At 41.9% G+C, this 17495-nt stretch overlaps 1 protein-coding gene across 3 annotated transcripts in view; it reads left to right on the top strand.

The window, feature by feature from the left end:
* The window catches only part of LOC143764871 (uncharacterized), a 123563-nt gene extending 107390 nt beyond the window's left edge, over positions 1-16173 (top strand). For all 3 annotated transcript variants that reach the window (XM_077250926.1, XM_077250927.1, XM_077250929.1), the window contains exons 8-10: positions 8379-8464; positions 11873-11969; positions 14017-16173. In XM_077250926.1, the coding sequence (XP_077107041.1) occupies positions 8379-8464; positions 11873-11969; positions 14017-14528 (695 nt within the window). In that variant the 3' untranslated portion in view covers positions 14529-16173. The remainder of the gene's footprint in view (positions 1-8378; positions 8465-11872; positions 11970-14016) is intronic.
* The last annotated feature ends 1322 nt before the right edge of the window (positions 16174-17495 follow it).

Genomic DNA, 17495 nt, shown 5'->3' with positions numbered 1-17495 from the left:
AGACAAGATTAATATCCACAGGTGGGTTGGCCAGAAATACATCACCGTTATAAGCCTCCCTGCACTCCTTCCACAAGTCCTGATCGTGGATAACTCCGATGAAATTGGCATCAGATAGAATGGACTTGGTCGGGGCTCCAGGTACGGAATCTGCAGCATGGATTCGGGATAAAGCATCAGCCTTCCCATTACGAGAACCTGGACGGTACGAGATAACAAAGTTAAATTGATTTAAAAATAAGTTCCAATGAGCCTGATGAGGAGAAAGACATCTAGCGGATCTAAGGAACTCTAAATTGCGATGGTCAGTTAGCACTATGATCTGTTGTGCAGCTCCTTGCAGATGATGCCTCCATTCTTTGAAAGCCGCAATAATAGCCAGCAATTCCTTGTCTCCCACGTCGTAATTCTTCTCTGCTGAGGTTAGTCTACGGGAAAAGAAAGCACAAGGATGTAGCAGACCCTTCTCTCCAGTTCTTTGGGAGAGAATAGCCCCCAAAGCATTATCAGAAGCGTCCACCTCCACAATGAAAGAAAGTGTTGGATCTGGGTGTATCAACAGCGGTGCTTAGGTGAAACAGATCTTAAGCTGATCAAAAGCTTCTTGAGCCTGTAATGACCACTTAAAGGGCTTTTCCTTCTTTGTCAAGGAGGTAATGGGACGGACAATATCAGAAAAATTTCGAATGAAGCATCTGTAGAAATTTGCAAAACCAATAAAACGTTGGACCTCCTTAAAGTTTTTGGGTACCGGCCAGTCAAGGATAGCCTGAATCTTACCAGATTCCATGTTCAGCCCCTGGGGAGAGATGATATAACCTAAGAACTGTATCTCAGAACGATGGAACTCGCATTTCTCCGGCTTAATATACAGATGGTTCTCTTTCAGACGCCTTAAAACAGTTTTGAAATGTTCTTCATGTTCCTGTAGAGAGTCAGGAAAGATTAGTATATCGTCCAAATAGATCACCACAAACTGGTCCAACAAATCTCTGAAAATGTTATTAGCAAGGTGTTGAAATGTTGCAGGGGCGTTACAAAGCCCAAAGGGCATCACAAGATATTCAAAGTGTCCATACCGGCATCTGAATGCTGTCTTCCACTCATCCCCTGGACGAATACGCACCAAATTATAAGCCCCACGAAGATCCAGTTTAGAGAACACCTTAGCATGGCGGACTCTTTCCAGTAATTCGGGAATCAGAGGCAAAGGGTAACGGTTTCGTATGGTTACCTTATTGAGTTCCCGATAGTCAACACAGGGTCTCAGGGTCCCATCCTTCTTTTTTACAAAAAATATAGGTGCCCCTGCTGGTGAGGAAGAAGGACGTATGAAGCCTTTTGGCCAGATTTTCATCAATATACTCCTTTAAGGCTTGAAGCTCAGGTGCCGCCAAAGGGTATACGTTACCAAAAGGAATAGCTGCCCCAGGAAGCAACTCAATGGGACAGTCATAATGCCTGTGTGGAGGAAGCTGATCTGCAGTCTTCTTGTCACAGATGTCAGAGAACTCTTTATATGCTGGAGGTAAAGAAAATACCTGTACATGTGGTTCTGTAGCCGTGGACTCAGGGACAGCTTCTGTTAACGCTGAGTTGCTCCTTGTTGGAAACATAATCTCCTTGGTCTCCCAGTTGATAATTGGGTTCTGAGAACGCAACCAAGGAATGCCTAAAAATCACAGGAAAATGAGGAGAAGAAATTAGCAAGAAAGAAAGTTGCTCCTGATGATTAGGCTCCAACAAAATTGCAAGGGGTACGGTCTCCTGATCCACAGGCCCAGAGATTAAAGGTGACCCATCCACTGTTTCCATGGTAATTGGAGAGGCTCTTTGCTGAATTTCAATACCATGTTCCTTGGCAAATGCGATATCCATGAATTTGCCACCTGCACCAGAGTCAATCATAGCTGCACTGGAAATCCACTGTCCTGAACACAGGATCTTAATAGGGAGAGAACCGTGAGAGTTCTTTTCCTTAAGCTCCTTGGGGGGTGAAGTCATAGAAAGTGAATGGAATACAGCGTTTAAAGGCAGGCTACATTCAGAGATGTCAGATTCATCATCACAGTTGTCATACTCCCCTACTGCTGCTAGCACATTGTTAGGCAGTCTGGGACTCTTAGGACAATTGATCAAGAAGTGGTCAGACTGGCAGCAGTAGAAACATAGACTTTCACGAAGGCGATGCTCCCGGCGCTCATTGATCTCGCGCCTCTGAACGGAATCAATTTGCATGGGCACCTCCTCCACCTCCCGAGATGTTTTACCTGCAGGCTCTTTGGAAGGAAGGGAAAAGTTTAGAAATACGGTTATATGGAGCAAACTTCTCCTGCCTACGCTCAGTAAGGCGAATGTCAATGCACACACAATGCTGTATAAATGTCTCTAGCTCTTGTGGTGACTCAGAGCGAGCTAGTTCATCTTTTACAATACTAGACAGACCCCTTTTAAAAATAGGCAATTGTGCATAACTGTCCCAATTGGTATCTACCGCTAATCTCCTGAATTCAGTAGCATACTCAATAACAGAACGTTTTGCCTGGCGTAAAGACAATAAAGCAGATTCAGCGGTTGCATGGCGATTAGGATCATCAAACATTAATGCCATAGTGGCCAAGAAATCATCCAAGTTATTTAACCGTGGGTCACGAGACTCAATCATTGGATTCGCCCAGGCGAGCGCTCGTGCGGTCAGCAGCATTATTACACACAATACTTTGGATCTATCATTAGGAAAACGGTCAGCATGCACATCAAAATATAGCATACATTGATTCACAAAGCCATGAAATTTGTTGCGATCACCATTAAATCTGAATGGGGCAACTTAGGTGGGCTAGCTGGTGGCGGTTGCCCAGAGGGAAAAATCGCTTGTGCAGCTATTTGTGTGCTTATGTCCTGAAAAGCCCGTCCATACTGGGACTCTATGCCAGCAAGTTTGTTTTCCTGGGCTGCCATGTGGGTGCTTAAGTCCTGCAAAGTCTGTCCAAACACTTGTTGATTGTGTTCAAAGCTTCCAAACTTCTTTTGCAGACCTTCCACATCTTTCTGCAGTGATCTAATTATGGAAAACACCTGCTCTAATCTGCTTTCTGCAGTCATTGTTCCAGCAGTCTCCTCTTTTCTTGGCTAGAGTATCCTGTAATAATTATAGGGGATAACTCAGGAGACTCTTTGCGTGGAACAAGACAACTACAGGACACAGTTTTATAAGTGGTAAAGTCTATATTATCACACGATGATTCAAACAGGTGCAGAGAGAAACTCAAGTCCACAACACTTGGTGTAAATAATAAACGCAACTTAACAGTCTATACGGGACTTCAGAGGAAAATGCAATCACGCAGAAAGTCTATGAAGCACAATTATTTTTGAGGATACTTGACACGAATAAGTCCTTGTCTAGTCCAAACACAGATAGATATGCTTATAAGGCAGTTCAAGCAATGTCTTATCTCAACCAGGAAGGCCTGGGTGATAATCTCAGGTTTAAGCAGAGCAGCAACAGCTTACATGTCCAGCAAATGCAGATGGAAGTAAACACGAGCAGCAGATGAAGGAGGATTACTGGAAACTGGTGTATACAGCAGGAACTCAGAGCAGAGAAGCAGGATAACCACACAGGTTCACAGGAGTAGGTATATAGCCAGGGAGTCAACAGGGTCAGGAGCTGGATGCAAGGCAGAATACTCTACAACAGACTGAAGGACGGGGTGGACTTTTATAGCAGGAAGACACAGTTCACATGAGACCAAAGACGCCATCTTGGAAAAGGGTAGTAATGCACAAAAGGGAATAAAAATGTTCAGAATCCTGACAATAGACTGTTTTTGTGAGAAACCGTGCCTGAGTGTTTTAATCCCGTTGCCAAGCGTGTGTCCCCCAACGCACTCAGGGAGTGCTATCTCACGGTTGTTCTTTGTGGGCAGGAGGAATTATTCTGCTTAATCAAAAATCTGGGGAAATGGCTGTGGGAACGATAAAAGGGCGATGGGTTGTTGGGTACAAGGAGGTACTGCTCTACTGATATGGTTGTGTAAGACTCATCACTTTGAGCGTTTGAGGCAAGGATTCTAGCTGCTGCACAGCGCGTAACCTGCGCTGCCGGCATAGTATCAATAAAGGAGTCAAATTAAATGGAGAGTACAATGCAGTTTAATTTTGAGGCTTTTTCGAAGTATTCTTAGTTCTCCAGGAGAACAATGGAAAGGTTATGAAGCTACTTTATTGCTGACTAAATTGTATTCCTCCCAGCAGCCTCCAGCTTTCAGTCATGGAGGCGCGGCTTCAGTTACCACTCAGTACATAGTGAACAGCGGCTGTAACCACAGAGTGCCAAGTATTTTTACATCGCAGCTGACGGATTTGGTTATCCTACATGTGCACCACCAGAATACCAGAAGTGCCATGTTTTCCTAATTACTTCAGTACCGTACATGTGCACTCTGAATAATATCTTCTTCTACCTTCTTGTACAACGTTGAACAGACCACCAATATCATCTCACAATCTAATCTCTCGACTGATTTCCTGCTATTTCAACCGAAGGAAGCACGGGGGCTTGAATTAGAAAGAGAATCCAGGCATTTAGTTAACTCAGAACTTCATTGCGCCACGCTCACAGAATGAAGGTCCAATGCGTCCCCAGGGGTCTCAGGGTCTCACAACGACCTACTATCTTCAACGACCAACCGGAATTTTGCAAAATATTTGAATACATTACAATAAGTGTAATCCGATAGAAAATATGGAATGCACTCACCGATCCCGATAAAATCAATCCTTTATTTGGACATCTGTAGCCTCAGTGTTGTGAATTCTGCTCTTGGGCTCCCTCCGGTGGTTGTTGGTAGTAATGCAGTTGTCCCTGGGTTGCAATCCTGGGCAGGTGTCCCTGCTGATTGCAGCTTTGACTGGGATATTTAGGTGTGCAGGATTCATTAGCCCTTGCCAGTTGTCCATTGTTCTTGGAGGTTTTGCATCTCTGTCTGGTTCCTCCTGCCCTGCTGCCAAATCAGCAAAGATAAGTGTCTGGTTTTGTTTCTACAACACATATGCTGTGTGCTTTACAATTCAGTACTATTCAATGTTTTTTCTTGTCCAGCTTAGACTGTGTTTGGATATTTCAGTCAAGTTGGATTCTCAGGAGATGCAGATATACATTCCATGTCTTTAGTTAGATGGTGGAATTTTTGTATTATCTGCTGTGGATATTTTTAGGGTTTTAATACTGACCGCTTAGTATTCTGTCCTATCCTTTCCTATTTAGCTAGTGTGGCCTCTTTTGCTAAATCCTGATTTCTGCCTGCGTGTGTCTTTCCTCTAATACTCACAGTCAATATTTGTGGGGGGCTGCCTATCCTTTGGGGTTCTGCTCTGAGGCAAGATAGAATTCCCATTTCCATCTATAGGGGTATTTAGTCCTCCGGCTGTGCCGACGTGTCTAGGATGTGTTAGGTACACCCCATGGCTACTTCTAGTTGCGGTGACAGTTTAGGGTTTGCGGTCAGTACAGGCTCCACCTACTCCTGAGAAAGTCTCATGCGGCTCCAAGGTCACCGGATCATAACACCTCAGACCGGGAGAACGTGAACAAAGACGGACGACAGCCGTTTTGCGCTACCGCGCTTCCATGGGTCCTAATGATTAGGACCCATGGAAAGGATAAAATCAAAGGATTGATTTTATCGGGATCGGTGAGTGCATTCCATATTTTCTATCGGATTGGACTTTGTATTTGGCTACAGGATTTTGCACCTGAGTATCCAGAACTTTTTGGGCGTTATTAGCATCAGCAGATGAGCACGGCTTAGGGCAGGAAGGTCACAGATTTGCAGTGGTGCAGATGAGTTGCCATTCTTCTAATTACAATAAGTGTTCATTTGATTTGATGACACTAACTATGGAGCATCTCCAGAAGTCGATTATTGCCACTAAAGAACGAGTTAGTAACATCGAAACTCAATTTGACTCCTCCAGAACACCAGATGAGCTGACTCCCTTCAAAAATATGATTAAGAACAACATTGGCCAACATCGTAAGGACACAGAGGAAAAGAAAAGGATTAAGTTCCAGCGGGACGCCAGTGACTATCTCCTTGATTGCATCTACAAATGGGGAGAGAACTACGGCTATCAGCGGGATTCCTTCCGGCCACCACATTCATCCAAGGACTACTCAGCATCCGGTTTGGAGGAAACACCATGTCTTCATCTAATTTTTTCAGTCTGCGCAGGAAAACTTTATGCCGATAAAGATGAGACGAGGAGGTCAGTACCACAGGGGTACAAGAACCGATGAGAGTCACACGCTCCCAGGTACTCCATCCATCGTAGTTAATAATTCCGCAAAATCCCTGGGTATAGCCCAGATTGACTTACTTCTTTCCGTTCCATATAGCTTGTTTGGACTAGACATGGATTTACAGCATTTTTTTTAGATCTTTGGACCTTAAATTTTTTTTGCAGGATCTCCACCAGCCTTACCAACTAATGTGACAACATCACCATGCATAACTGCTAGAGAATTAGGTCTAAGAGGTACTAGTAGTTTCTGTCCTCCTCTGAGCAGTGCAGCGCTAGAAACATCATTGATTTTGTCAACAGGGACTACCATTGCTTAAGAGCTGACTCTGAACAGGGACGACTACGTTTTTAAAATAACGTATCATCATTGGATAGACAGGCGTTAAGATCTCTGCTCGACGAAAGGGACATTATAATAAAACCAGCAAATAAGAGAGGTGACATTGTGGTAATGGACAAAACTTATTATATAGCAGAAGTATACAGAAAACTGGGGAACACTACGGTATTCAGTACAGACCAAAAGTTTGGACACACCTTCTCATTTAAAGATTTCTTTTGTAAATTCACACTGAAGGCATCAAAACTATGAATTCACATATGTGGAATTATATACTTAACAAAAAAGGGTGAAACAACTGAAAATATGTATTATATTCTAGGTTCTTCAAAGTAGCCACCTTTTGCTTTGATGACTGCTTTGCACACTCTTGGCATTCTCTTCATGAGCTTCAAGAGGTAGTCACCGGGAATGGTTTTCATTTCACAGGTGTGCCCTGTCAAGTTTAATAAGTGGGATTTCTTGCCTTATAAATGTGGTTGGGACCATCAGTTGTGTTGAGCAGAAGTCTGGTGGATACACAGCTGATAGTCCTACTGAATAGACTGTTAGAATTTGTATTATGGCAAGAAAAAAGCAGCTAAGTAAAGAAAAACGAGTGGCCGGGCTCGGCTCGATTGACTTTCTTTCCCTATATGCAAATATGAAACCAAATATGAAACCAAGCCAGGCTTTCTATTTTTCTTTGGATGATAAATTAAGAACTGGAAACCATCGAGTGTGACGTTAGTTTAATTTTTACTGTATTTCTTTGTATCTGACCCAGAGCAGGCCTCTGCATTTGAGCTTTTGCACTTTAACTTTCTCCATGTTTTGGTTGGTTTGTCTCACTTTTTTATGTGTTTATTTGCAGATAAGGCACCTAGGTCGCTCAGACCTAGATGAGCAGCAAGTCTATACTTTTACTGTGGTTTTAGGTGAAATGATAGGTACACTTTACTAATACATGATACAATAATAGAAAAAAATAAATGATAGAGCGGCAATCCTAACAACCAGCTGAAAAAGATAACACTTTTTTTTTAAACTGCATTGTATATGGTATGTAAAAAAAATCCCATTCCCCCATTAAAATTAATAAAACAAACAAAAATTTACATATTTGAAGAACACTGTTTGCATGATCTAATGTAGTATGTTATCTTAGAACACAGGTAATCTGTCAGCAGGTGTTTGCTATGTAATCCGAGAACATCATAGTGTGCGTCATAATGTAGAGGCTGAGAGGCTAATTTGACACTTATTAGGCTTTGTTTTGCTATTTCAATAAAATCAGTGTTTTATTAGAAGGATATTATCACTATCACTATCAGGATATTATCACAAGAGGACTAGGTGTCTTGTGCCTCCTAGTCCAACCACACCACCACGGATTAGCAGCTTTCTGTCAATAATACAATTTACACATGAAGCTGCGAATCAGCAGCGAGGGCAGGGTTATACACAGAAAGCAGCCAATCAGTGGTGTGGGCGGGGTTATACACAGCTCAACATTCCAAGCTCTGCTAGATCTGCAGCAGAGACAACTGTGATTTTATTACAGCTACTGGAATCGGGGTCTCTGTCCCTACACCATGCTACTGTCAGATTACATAGCAAAAACATGCTGACAGTTTTGAAAAATGCACAAAAGTATAAAAATAATCAAAACAATTTTGGAAATTGTATTAAATTCTTATATATAAAATATGATTTATAAATTGAAATGTTTGCTTCTTCTGTTGTACAGATGGTTCAAGGAACAAATTACAGAAGCCACCTCTTAGATATATTGAAGATGAGGAAAGTGATGACTCTGAAACAGAGGAAGACGAGGTACTAAGTGGTTCAATTGAGTTTTGAGTTGGCTATGTTAGGTTGAACTTTAGTAGTTTCAAGTTGCTATTAGTATAAATAATCGGCCCCATAGTGTGTATGCTTCCTTTAGATCTTGCTGAAGTAGGTGTCAAGCCATATTCATTAAGAGGCATACCCAACCTAAAGAATTGGCACCTCTTCCAAGTGGCATGCGCCTCCTTGCACCGTGCCAGAAATGCTACTCCAGTCGTACACAATGGTTACTGTGCAAAGTAGTTACTGACTTTTCAATAAACTTTGACATATCCAATGGCCAATGTAATGGTTAACAAATGTGCTTAACGTTTTATTTACCCAAAGTAAAATTTACACCCCGAAAAGTTGCTCCAAAGTGTCTCCTTCCTAACGATCTACAGATTGTCACGTGTAATCCATCTCTAGCTTCAGAAATGCTATGAAGAACCCCACCTCACAGCCTCCCCTGATGTCACATACGTCAGGGGTCACACGTTACGGTCTCTCCACTTTCACCATTGTGACGTTCCGCACCCCGTTGGGATATGTAATGTCAGCCTGGCATAGGTTTACACAGACACCTCCTGTCTACACGGGCACAGGGAGGCATGGGAAATGAGAGATGGTGGTCCACACGAATACCGGTGTGGCACAACATTCTCTCACAACCCTGACAGACTGAGAGATGCCTTTCAGTAGCTCCAGTAAAACGGAGCGCTGCCAGCCCGGTAGGACTGTCACCAGTTCCTCATTAGATATAAGCCCCTTCCGTTAACAGGATTATATCCGTCCAGAAACCAGGCTCGGTAGGTAGCATGTGATGTTAAACTGAGAACATGAACGTGTGGATTCATGGATCGAGATAAAAGAGCAGCCCAAGGTTAAATTGGATATTCAATTGCTTTAAGGGCACACTATACAATACCCGATATACACAATGGATATACATATATGATGGTCAAATATACAAATACAGTTGGTAGTACATTAATCATAAGCGGATGATACAAAAGTCAGTTACCAGTTTGATCCCACACACATGGGAGGTGTAGGGTGCCAGCATTTTACGATTCCTTCCAAAATGATATTTAGGGCATGACCTCCCTTAGAAGTGAACACGGGCTGGCTGCAGTCTCGCACAAGCAATTAACCCCCTTGGTCGGTCACTTCCTAGTTTCCCTCCCCTTGGGTCTGGTCGTTGAAATTCAAAAACCTATGATGGATGATAACTTCTCAACAGAAGGTCATAGGGAGGTGGCTTTGGCGCCATCGGATCCAGCTGGGCCCCTGTTACCCTTTGAGACCAAACACAGCTTTGGTACCTGGCTTCTCCTAGCCATTCTTCGTATCTCCATACCAGTGTGCTAGAATGCGTTGAGACCCCAGTGGATGTTCATCCCATTCCTGAGATCTAAAAAATTTAACCGGTATACGGTTAGGACAATAACTTCATAACTCCTTATGAAATTACAGCTCCCATCCATCTGGGGAGGTAGTTTTTGAAGCAGTTAAACAGCTTGGGCTCTCAGCAGGGTTTCATCCTGCCAGAAAGGCTTTGGTCCCAGCTAGGGTTTTGTGTGAGTTTTTCCACTTGGAGCCTTTGAAGCTGGACCACTTGGTAAGCCAGGTGTCCTGTCTCAGCTTCACATCTTGAAGGAGATCTATAGTTTCAGACCGCATATGATAGTTGATTGGCATGAAATTATATCCCAATATTCTTCACAGATGCCGACATAGATTGGTGGAATTGTTGTGTTTTCCCTTTCCTAGCCAATGAAATGGATAAAATGAGCCAATAAATTATGTGCCCCTTTATTAGCACAAAATGATGTCAATAACCAAAGCAATTGGTCCTGCAGAGACAGCTCATGATTACGCAGCTGTCAATGGAAAAATGAAAATTTATAGCTCTTGGAATCAGTTGATGATTTGCAGAGTCCTGAAGGCTCAAAATTGGGCAGACTATATAAGGAATATTGAAACTTCTGAATTTGACTGCGTGGCCAAGAAAGATTATATATTTTTTGGTCTACAGGAAGCACCCAAGTTTAAACAAAGAAAAAACTGGAAAAAAAAATTTCATAATTAAGATTCAATGATGATCAAATAGGAATATGGACTTGGCAGGAAAAAGCTGCATAAAATGCTCAGGTTTTTACTTGCATTTTTCCCCGTTCAATTGAATGCATGAAAAACTGATAAACCGTTGAAAGAAAAAAAAATAGATTTTTCAAATTTGCAAGGAAAAAATAAGCATGTGCTGGAGATTTGAGAAATCTGGTGCTGTAAAAAAGAGTGCATTGTGTGAATAAGCCCTAAATGACTTTAGAAAAACAGTCAGTTTTGCACTTCAATTTGCAATGCATGAATGGAGGTTTAAAAAGGAAGTTTAGGGGTCAATGTAACTGCTCAAAAACTACTTGTTGTCTCTTCTACTGCTATATGTCTAGATGATTAGGTAACACCTCATCAAAGATTGTAGACAGGTCTTTCACATGCTAGCTGTATTCCCTGTATGGCATGTGGAAGAACATGCTATGGTCAGACGAGACCAAAGTATAACTTTTGAGGCAAAATACGAAACGCTATGTGTAGCAGAAAACGAACACTGCACATCATCTTAAAAACACCATTCCAACCATCAATCATAGTGGTGACATTATGATGCTGTGAGGATGCTTTTCTTCAGAAGTGACAGGGAAGCTGCTCAGAGTTGATGGGAAGATAGAAGGAGCTAAACATAGGGCAATCCTGCAGGATAACCTGTTACTTGAGACTGGGGAGTAGATTCAACTTCCAGCAGGACAACGATCCTAAACATACTGTCAGAGCTACAATGCAATGATTTAGATCAAAGCATATTCATGTGTTTCAATGGCAAAGCTATCAGAGACCTACATTAAAAGAGTTGCAGCAGTAATTGTAGCAAAAGGTGGTCCTACAAAGTATTGACTCGGGAGCTGAATACAAATGCACATAACAATGTTAAGATTTTTACTTTTAAAAAAATTAGAGAATCATGTATCATTTCTTCTACACTTCACAAATACGTGCTACTTTGTGTTGGTATATCACATAACATCACAATAAAAAATATTCAAGTTTGTGGGTTTAACATGGAAAAGTGTGGAAACGTTCACAGGGTATGAATACTTTTTCAAAGCACTGTATATAATATCTCATAAATGAATACATTAACTTACATGTATATCCCATATTTACTGTAGGTAGAATGAATGCCTGGCTCGCGGCAGTGTGACTTTGATGATGACGTTGTTGTTTTGTTTTTTAAGTAATAATTTTTTTTACCGTAATGACGTTGTACAATAAAATGTTGCAGTTCCATTGTAATTTCTTATCAAAAGAGGATGAGATCTTCCATCATGATCATGCTTATCCTGTGTCTCCTAGGACAATGATGTTAGTGGTCTGAAAATTATTAATTCTGAAGAAATTAAATCCTGCATCAAAACTAAGAAAGAAGAGGTTGCATCAAACATCAGTTCAGGTGTGTGGTAAATTTTGCTTCGTTTTTCTGCTTCAGCATCTAGTATGGACAATCTCTGATTGTCTACTTTATTGCTAAAGGCAGCCTCATGGAGTCCTGCAGAATGGGAGATAGTCTTTAGTGGCTTTCTGCCCTGTCTTATAAATGGAGGTCCAAGGAGACAGAATCCTCTTACCTAAAAAGTCTCAAGGATAGGGCTTGTCCACTGTGGAGGACCACTTTTTAAAGTGCTCTAATTTGGCACCTTCTTGCGTGGTATCTGTGACGCCCTCTACCATATGATAAGCAGCACTTTGTACAAGCAAGGTACATGGAATGGAACCAAGATAAGGAGCCGTAAAGAGAATGCATGACAGAAAACACCTCATCAAGATATTATAAAGGTAACTTATGGAGGAACGGCAAGGGCAAGTGTTTGGAAAACTATCTGGTGCCACAAGTGAATGCACATAAGCAAGGAGAAAACAAAACAGGAGAATTTTACTAACTGATTCCCAACCAGCGACAAATATATGAAGCCGTCGGGGTGCTAGTTTTGGTTCTGTGACATACATTTTTGTTAGGCTGACCTAGTGGGTGCTATACGTGCACCCAGGAGATTAGTAGCAGGAGTGAAGCTAAATTACTTAGTCCTGCTTCTGTCAGGATCAGTGCTAATGCCGGTCCTGGCAGTGTAACGCTCTACATGCTGTGGTCAACTGTGACCACTGATTCTAGGCAATTAGCCAGAGGGAGTGGGCTCCCTTTGTCACCCATGGGCCCGTCTCTGCCTAACAGTGGACCCTTGGCTGTCATGTTACTACACCTATTAGACCCTGCCTAATGCATGGACTACCTATCGTTGTTTTGTGGAAGTATTGCACTGTATTATATGAGCGATCAAGCTCACTGAAGTTCTACTTCCCTAATGGGAGTAAAATAAAAAGAAAATGTTTAAAATATCTAAAAAAAAAAAAACAATTAAACACAAAAAAAAGTTTTCCTGTTAATGTTTTATATTGTAGGAAATATAAAAAGAAAATTTCACATCATTAGTATTCCTGCGTCTGTAACAACTTGACCCACTCAGTTACCATATTTAATCACATCCTGACATGTGATGTAAAAGTATGTCAAAGGTTGAGTTCCTGAGTCAATCTCTGATAGTGGTATTTAAAAGGAAGTGTCACATAAAAAAACCCTATTAACCTGCAGATATGGGGACAATGTGCAGGTTAATAGCGTTCTGAACCTGCCTGGTGACGGCATTTAGAGCCTCCTGGCAGCATTCTGGTTTAGGTCACAGGGTGGCGCCAATATGGGTACAGTTACTGCTCTGAGTATAGAAACAGGCGTCTGTAACCGCGCCCCTAGCACTGACTGACAGCCACCGCTCCCTAAACCCAGGACAGTAGCGCCCCTCACCCGGTGACTGAAACACACATTCTGCAGGGAGGAATAAAGATAATTTCCTCCTGGCAGTTGGGCTCTAAGTGCTGGCATCGGACAGGTTCAAAATGCTATTAACCTGAAGATTAACCCATATCTAATAGCGTTTTTTCACTTGTTTTCTTTGTGCAAAAATAGCAAAACGTAAATAAAAATATGTAAATCCAGAATAAGGTCAACCTGTTATTTGTGCTGCACGTTGAATGCCATATCAATCCTACCGTTAAAAATTGGCAGAATTGCTGGTTTACTTTCATTCCCCCTTTCCAAAAGAACAGAATAAAAAGCAATCAAAAAGTCATGTGTACCCCAAAATGTACAAATGAAAGCTTTAATTCACCCCACAAAACAAAAGCCCTGACCTAACACCTATCAGAGTTGTTCAATAGAAAAATGATACCACTGCCATGGAGGAATTTTCCTTAAACAGGTTGTCCACTATCTTGAGTGTTTGCCATCCCTCCCGTGCTGACATGGAGTCCCATCATATCACACTTTGGTATACTGATATATTAGTCTAGAACTAGATTTCTTATTACTATTATCCAGATAATTTTTCCTATATTTGGCGTCCATCAGGATTTCTATTTTTCACAGTAAAGGCCTTTTTATTTTACAGGTGGTAAAGACACTGCTACATCCACAGCCGATCTGAAAATCCTTCCCTTCAACCGAAAAATGGTAACTGCAGAAAAACCGTTTTATTGTGCCGACTGTGGCGGCTTCTTTAAGCACAAGTCCAGTTTGATCCTCCACCGTAGAATTCACTCCGGGGAGAAACCATTTTCCTGTTCACAATGTGGAAAAGAGTTTATACAGAAGGCAAATTATATTCGACACCAGAGACTTCACACGGGTGAGAAGCCGTATAAGTGTAATGAGTGCGGGAAGCTTTACGCACAGAAGCAGAGTCTGATCATGCATCAAAAGTTTCATGCTGAAAATGAACCTTTCTCGTGCCCGGAATGTGGGGAAAACTTCATCCGGCAGTCTCATCTGGTCACTCATAGGAAAACCCACAAAGGTTTAAAACGCTACTCATGCCCTGACTGCGGAGATTTCTTCATGTTGCGTTCCAGTCTAGTCATTCATCAAAGGGTTCATAGTGCCGAAAGGCCGTTTTCTAGCTGAATTGATCGAAGCATATCGACATGAGAAACTCGGACTCTGTAAGCTGCCCTATGTGTATACCTGTATAGTCAGCTGATGTGTTTTCAGGAAATAAGCAGCGTAAAATATGCACTTTTTTGTCGTGGCTTTTACATGCATTTTTGTTGCGGATTTTTCCCCATTCATTATTAAGGGTGAAAATTTCAGCAAAATTGCTGCAGGAATTGACATGCGGCAGATTTAAATAGGGATCTCTTTGCTGGTATCAGGAAATCCTACAAATCTGTGAAACAAAAATGCAACATGTGCACAGACCTTAAGTGTATGTATGTATATATATATATATATATATATATATATATATATATATATATATATATATTAATACAAATGAAGGCAGGATGACGTAATGTCGGAAGAATACTGGAGACAATGATTTATTTCAGCTTTTATGTTTTTCATCACATTCCTTGGGTTTGTCCAACTTGGGTCAAATGTTTCAAGTACTGTACGTTTCCTGAGGCTTCTCATCTTAAGTTGCTAGAATATTGGTCCATTCCTCCTAAGATAACTGTTGTAACGGAGTCAGGTTTGTAGGCCTCTTTGCGCGAACATGCTTTTTCAGTTCTGGATTTACTTTTTCTATGGGATTGAGGTCAGGGGTTTGTGATAACCACTTTGTTGACTTTAAAGTGAACCTGCCACCTGATTCTTGTTGTCTCATACGGCTGACCACTGGGTGACGCTCACAGCAAGCCGGCACTGAAAACCATAGAGGTCTCCAGGAGACCTCAAGTTGTCATGCCAACACATCAGTGACCCGCGATCACGTGACGGGGGTCACCGGTGTGCGTATTTCCGGTGCGATTGCCGGAAGCGCAATTTAAATGCCGCTATCAGAGTTTGACATTGGCATTTAAATGGTTAATAAGCCGCAGGTTGATCGCGATTCCACCCGAGGCTACTGCGGGCACATGTCAGCTGTTCAAAACAGCCCGCTGCCTTGGGGTCATCCTTGATTCCGAGCTTTCATTCACCCCCCACATCCGATCACTGGCTCGCTCTTCTTATCTGCATCTCAAAAACATTTCTAGAATTCGCCCTTTTCTTACTTTCGACTCTGCAAAAACTCTTACTGTCTCACTTATTCATTCTCGTCTGGACTATTGTAACTCTCTACTAATCGGCCTCCCTCTTACCAAACTCTCCCCGCTCCAATCTGTCCTGAATGCTGCTGCCAGAATCATATTCCTCACCAACCATTACACCGATGCCTCTACCTTGTGCCAGTCATTACATTGGCTACCCATCCACTCCAGAATCCAGTACAAAACTACTACCCTCATCCACAAAGCACTCCATGGCTCAGCACCACCCTACATCTCCTCTCTGGTCTCAGTCTACCACCCTACCCGTGCCCTCCGCTCCGCTAATGACCTCAGGTTAACATCCTCAATAATCAGAACCTCCCACTCCCGTCTCCAAGACTTTACACGTGCTGCGCCGATTCTTTGGAATGCATTACCTAGGTTAATACGATTAATCCCCAATCCCCACAGTTTTAAGCGTGCCCTAAAAACTCATTTGTTCAGACTGGCCTACCGTCTCAATGCATTAACCTAACCATCCCTGTGTGGCCCATTAAAAAAAAAAAAAAAAACATAATCAGGTTCCTCGCATCATGTTCTCATACACTTTATGCAGTTAATAGCCTCTGTGTCTGTACTGCTACACACTTAGGCAGTTAACTGGTTCATGCAGCTTTACATGAACACCCGAGCCTTACACTATGGCTGGTCCAAATAACTAAAGCAATTGTTACCATCCACCTCTCGTGTCCCCCCTTTTCCTCATAGTCTATAAGCTTGCGAGCAGGGCCCTCATTCCTACTGGTATCTGTTTTGAACTGTGATTTCTGTTATGCTGTAATGTCTATTGTCTGTAATGTCTATAAGTTGTAAAGCGCTGCGGAATATGTTGGCGCTATATAAATAAAAATTATTATTATTATTATTGCCACTTTGAGGTAATAACTCTGGAACACTTTAAGGCCTGTGTCACACTCAGCGTAGGGAAATACTGTCCGTATTTTACATGCGTAATATGCAGAAATGTTCCCAAAATAGTGATCCGTATGTCATCCGCAGGCAGGGTGTGGCAGCGTATTTTGCGCATGTAAACCTCCGTATGTAATCCGTACGGCATCCGTAAGGCGAGATTTTCTCGCCAGCTTGCAAAACGGACATACAATGGATCCATGGGCTTAAATATTCATGAAAACATATATACAGTCTCTCTCTCTCTCTCTCTCTCTCTCTCTCTCTCTCTCTCTGTGTATATATATATATATATATATATATATATTTATTTAATACAACGCTAGATAGCTTAAAAGCCGGTAATTCAATTGCCGGCTTTTGCTATCTCCTTCCCAAACCCGACATATGAGACATGGTTTACATACAGTAAACCATTTCATATCCCTTATATTTGTACATATTCCTCATTATTAATGTTACAAGTGTCTGTGTGTAAAATTTGGAGGCTCTAGCTGTTAAAATAAAGGGTGAAATCACGGAAAAAATTGGCGTGGGCTCCCGCGGAATTTTCTCCACCAGAGTGGGAAACCAATGACTGAGGGCAGATATTAATAGCCTAGAGAGGGATCATGGTTATAGGACCTCCCCTGGCTAAAAACATCTGCCCCCAGCCACCCCAGAAAGGGCACATCTGTAAGATGCGCCTATTCTGGCACTTAGCCTCTCTCATCCCACTCCCCTGTAGCGGTGGGATATGGGGTAATAAAGGGTTAATGCCACCTTGCTATTGCAAGGTGACATTAAGCCAGGTTAATAATGGAGAGGTGTCAATAAGACACCTATCCATTATTAAACCAATAGTAGTAAATGGTTAATAAAACACACACACATTAGGAAAAAAGTATTTTAATGAAATAAAGACACAGGGTGTTGTAATAGTTTATTATAC

Source organism: Ranitomeya variabilis, chromosome 4, assembly GCF_051348905.1.
Source record: "Ranitomeya variabilis isolate aRanVar5 chromosome 4, aRanVar5.hap1, whole genome shotgun sequence".
Classification (NCBI taxonomy): Eukaryota; Metazoa; Chordata; class Amphibia; order Anura; family Dendrobatidae; genus Ranitomeya; species Ranitomeya variabilis.
The sequence above is the reverse complement of the archived record's forward strand: the minus strand, read 5'-3'. Positions and strand labels throughout refer to the sequence as shown.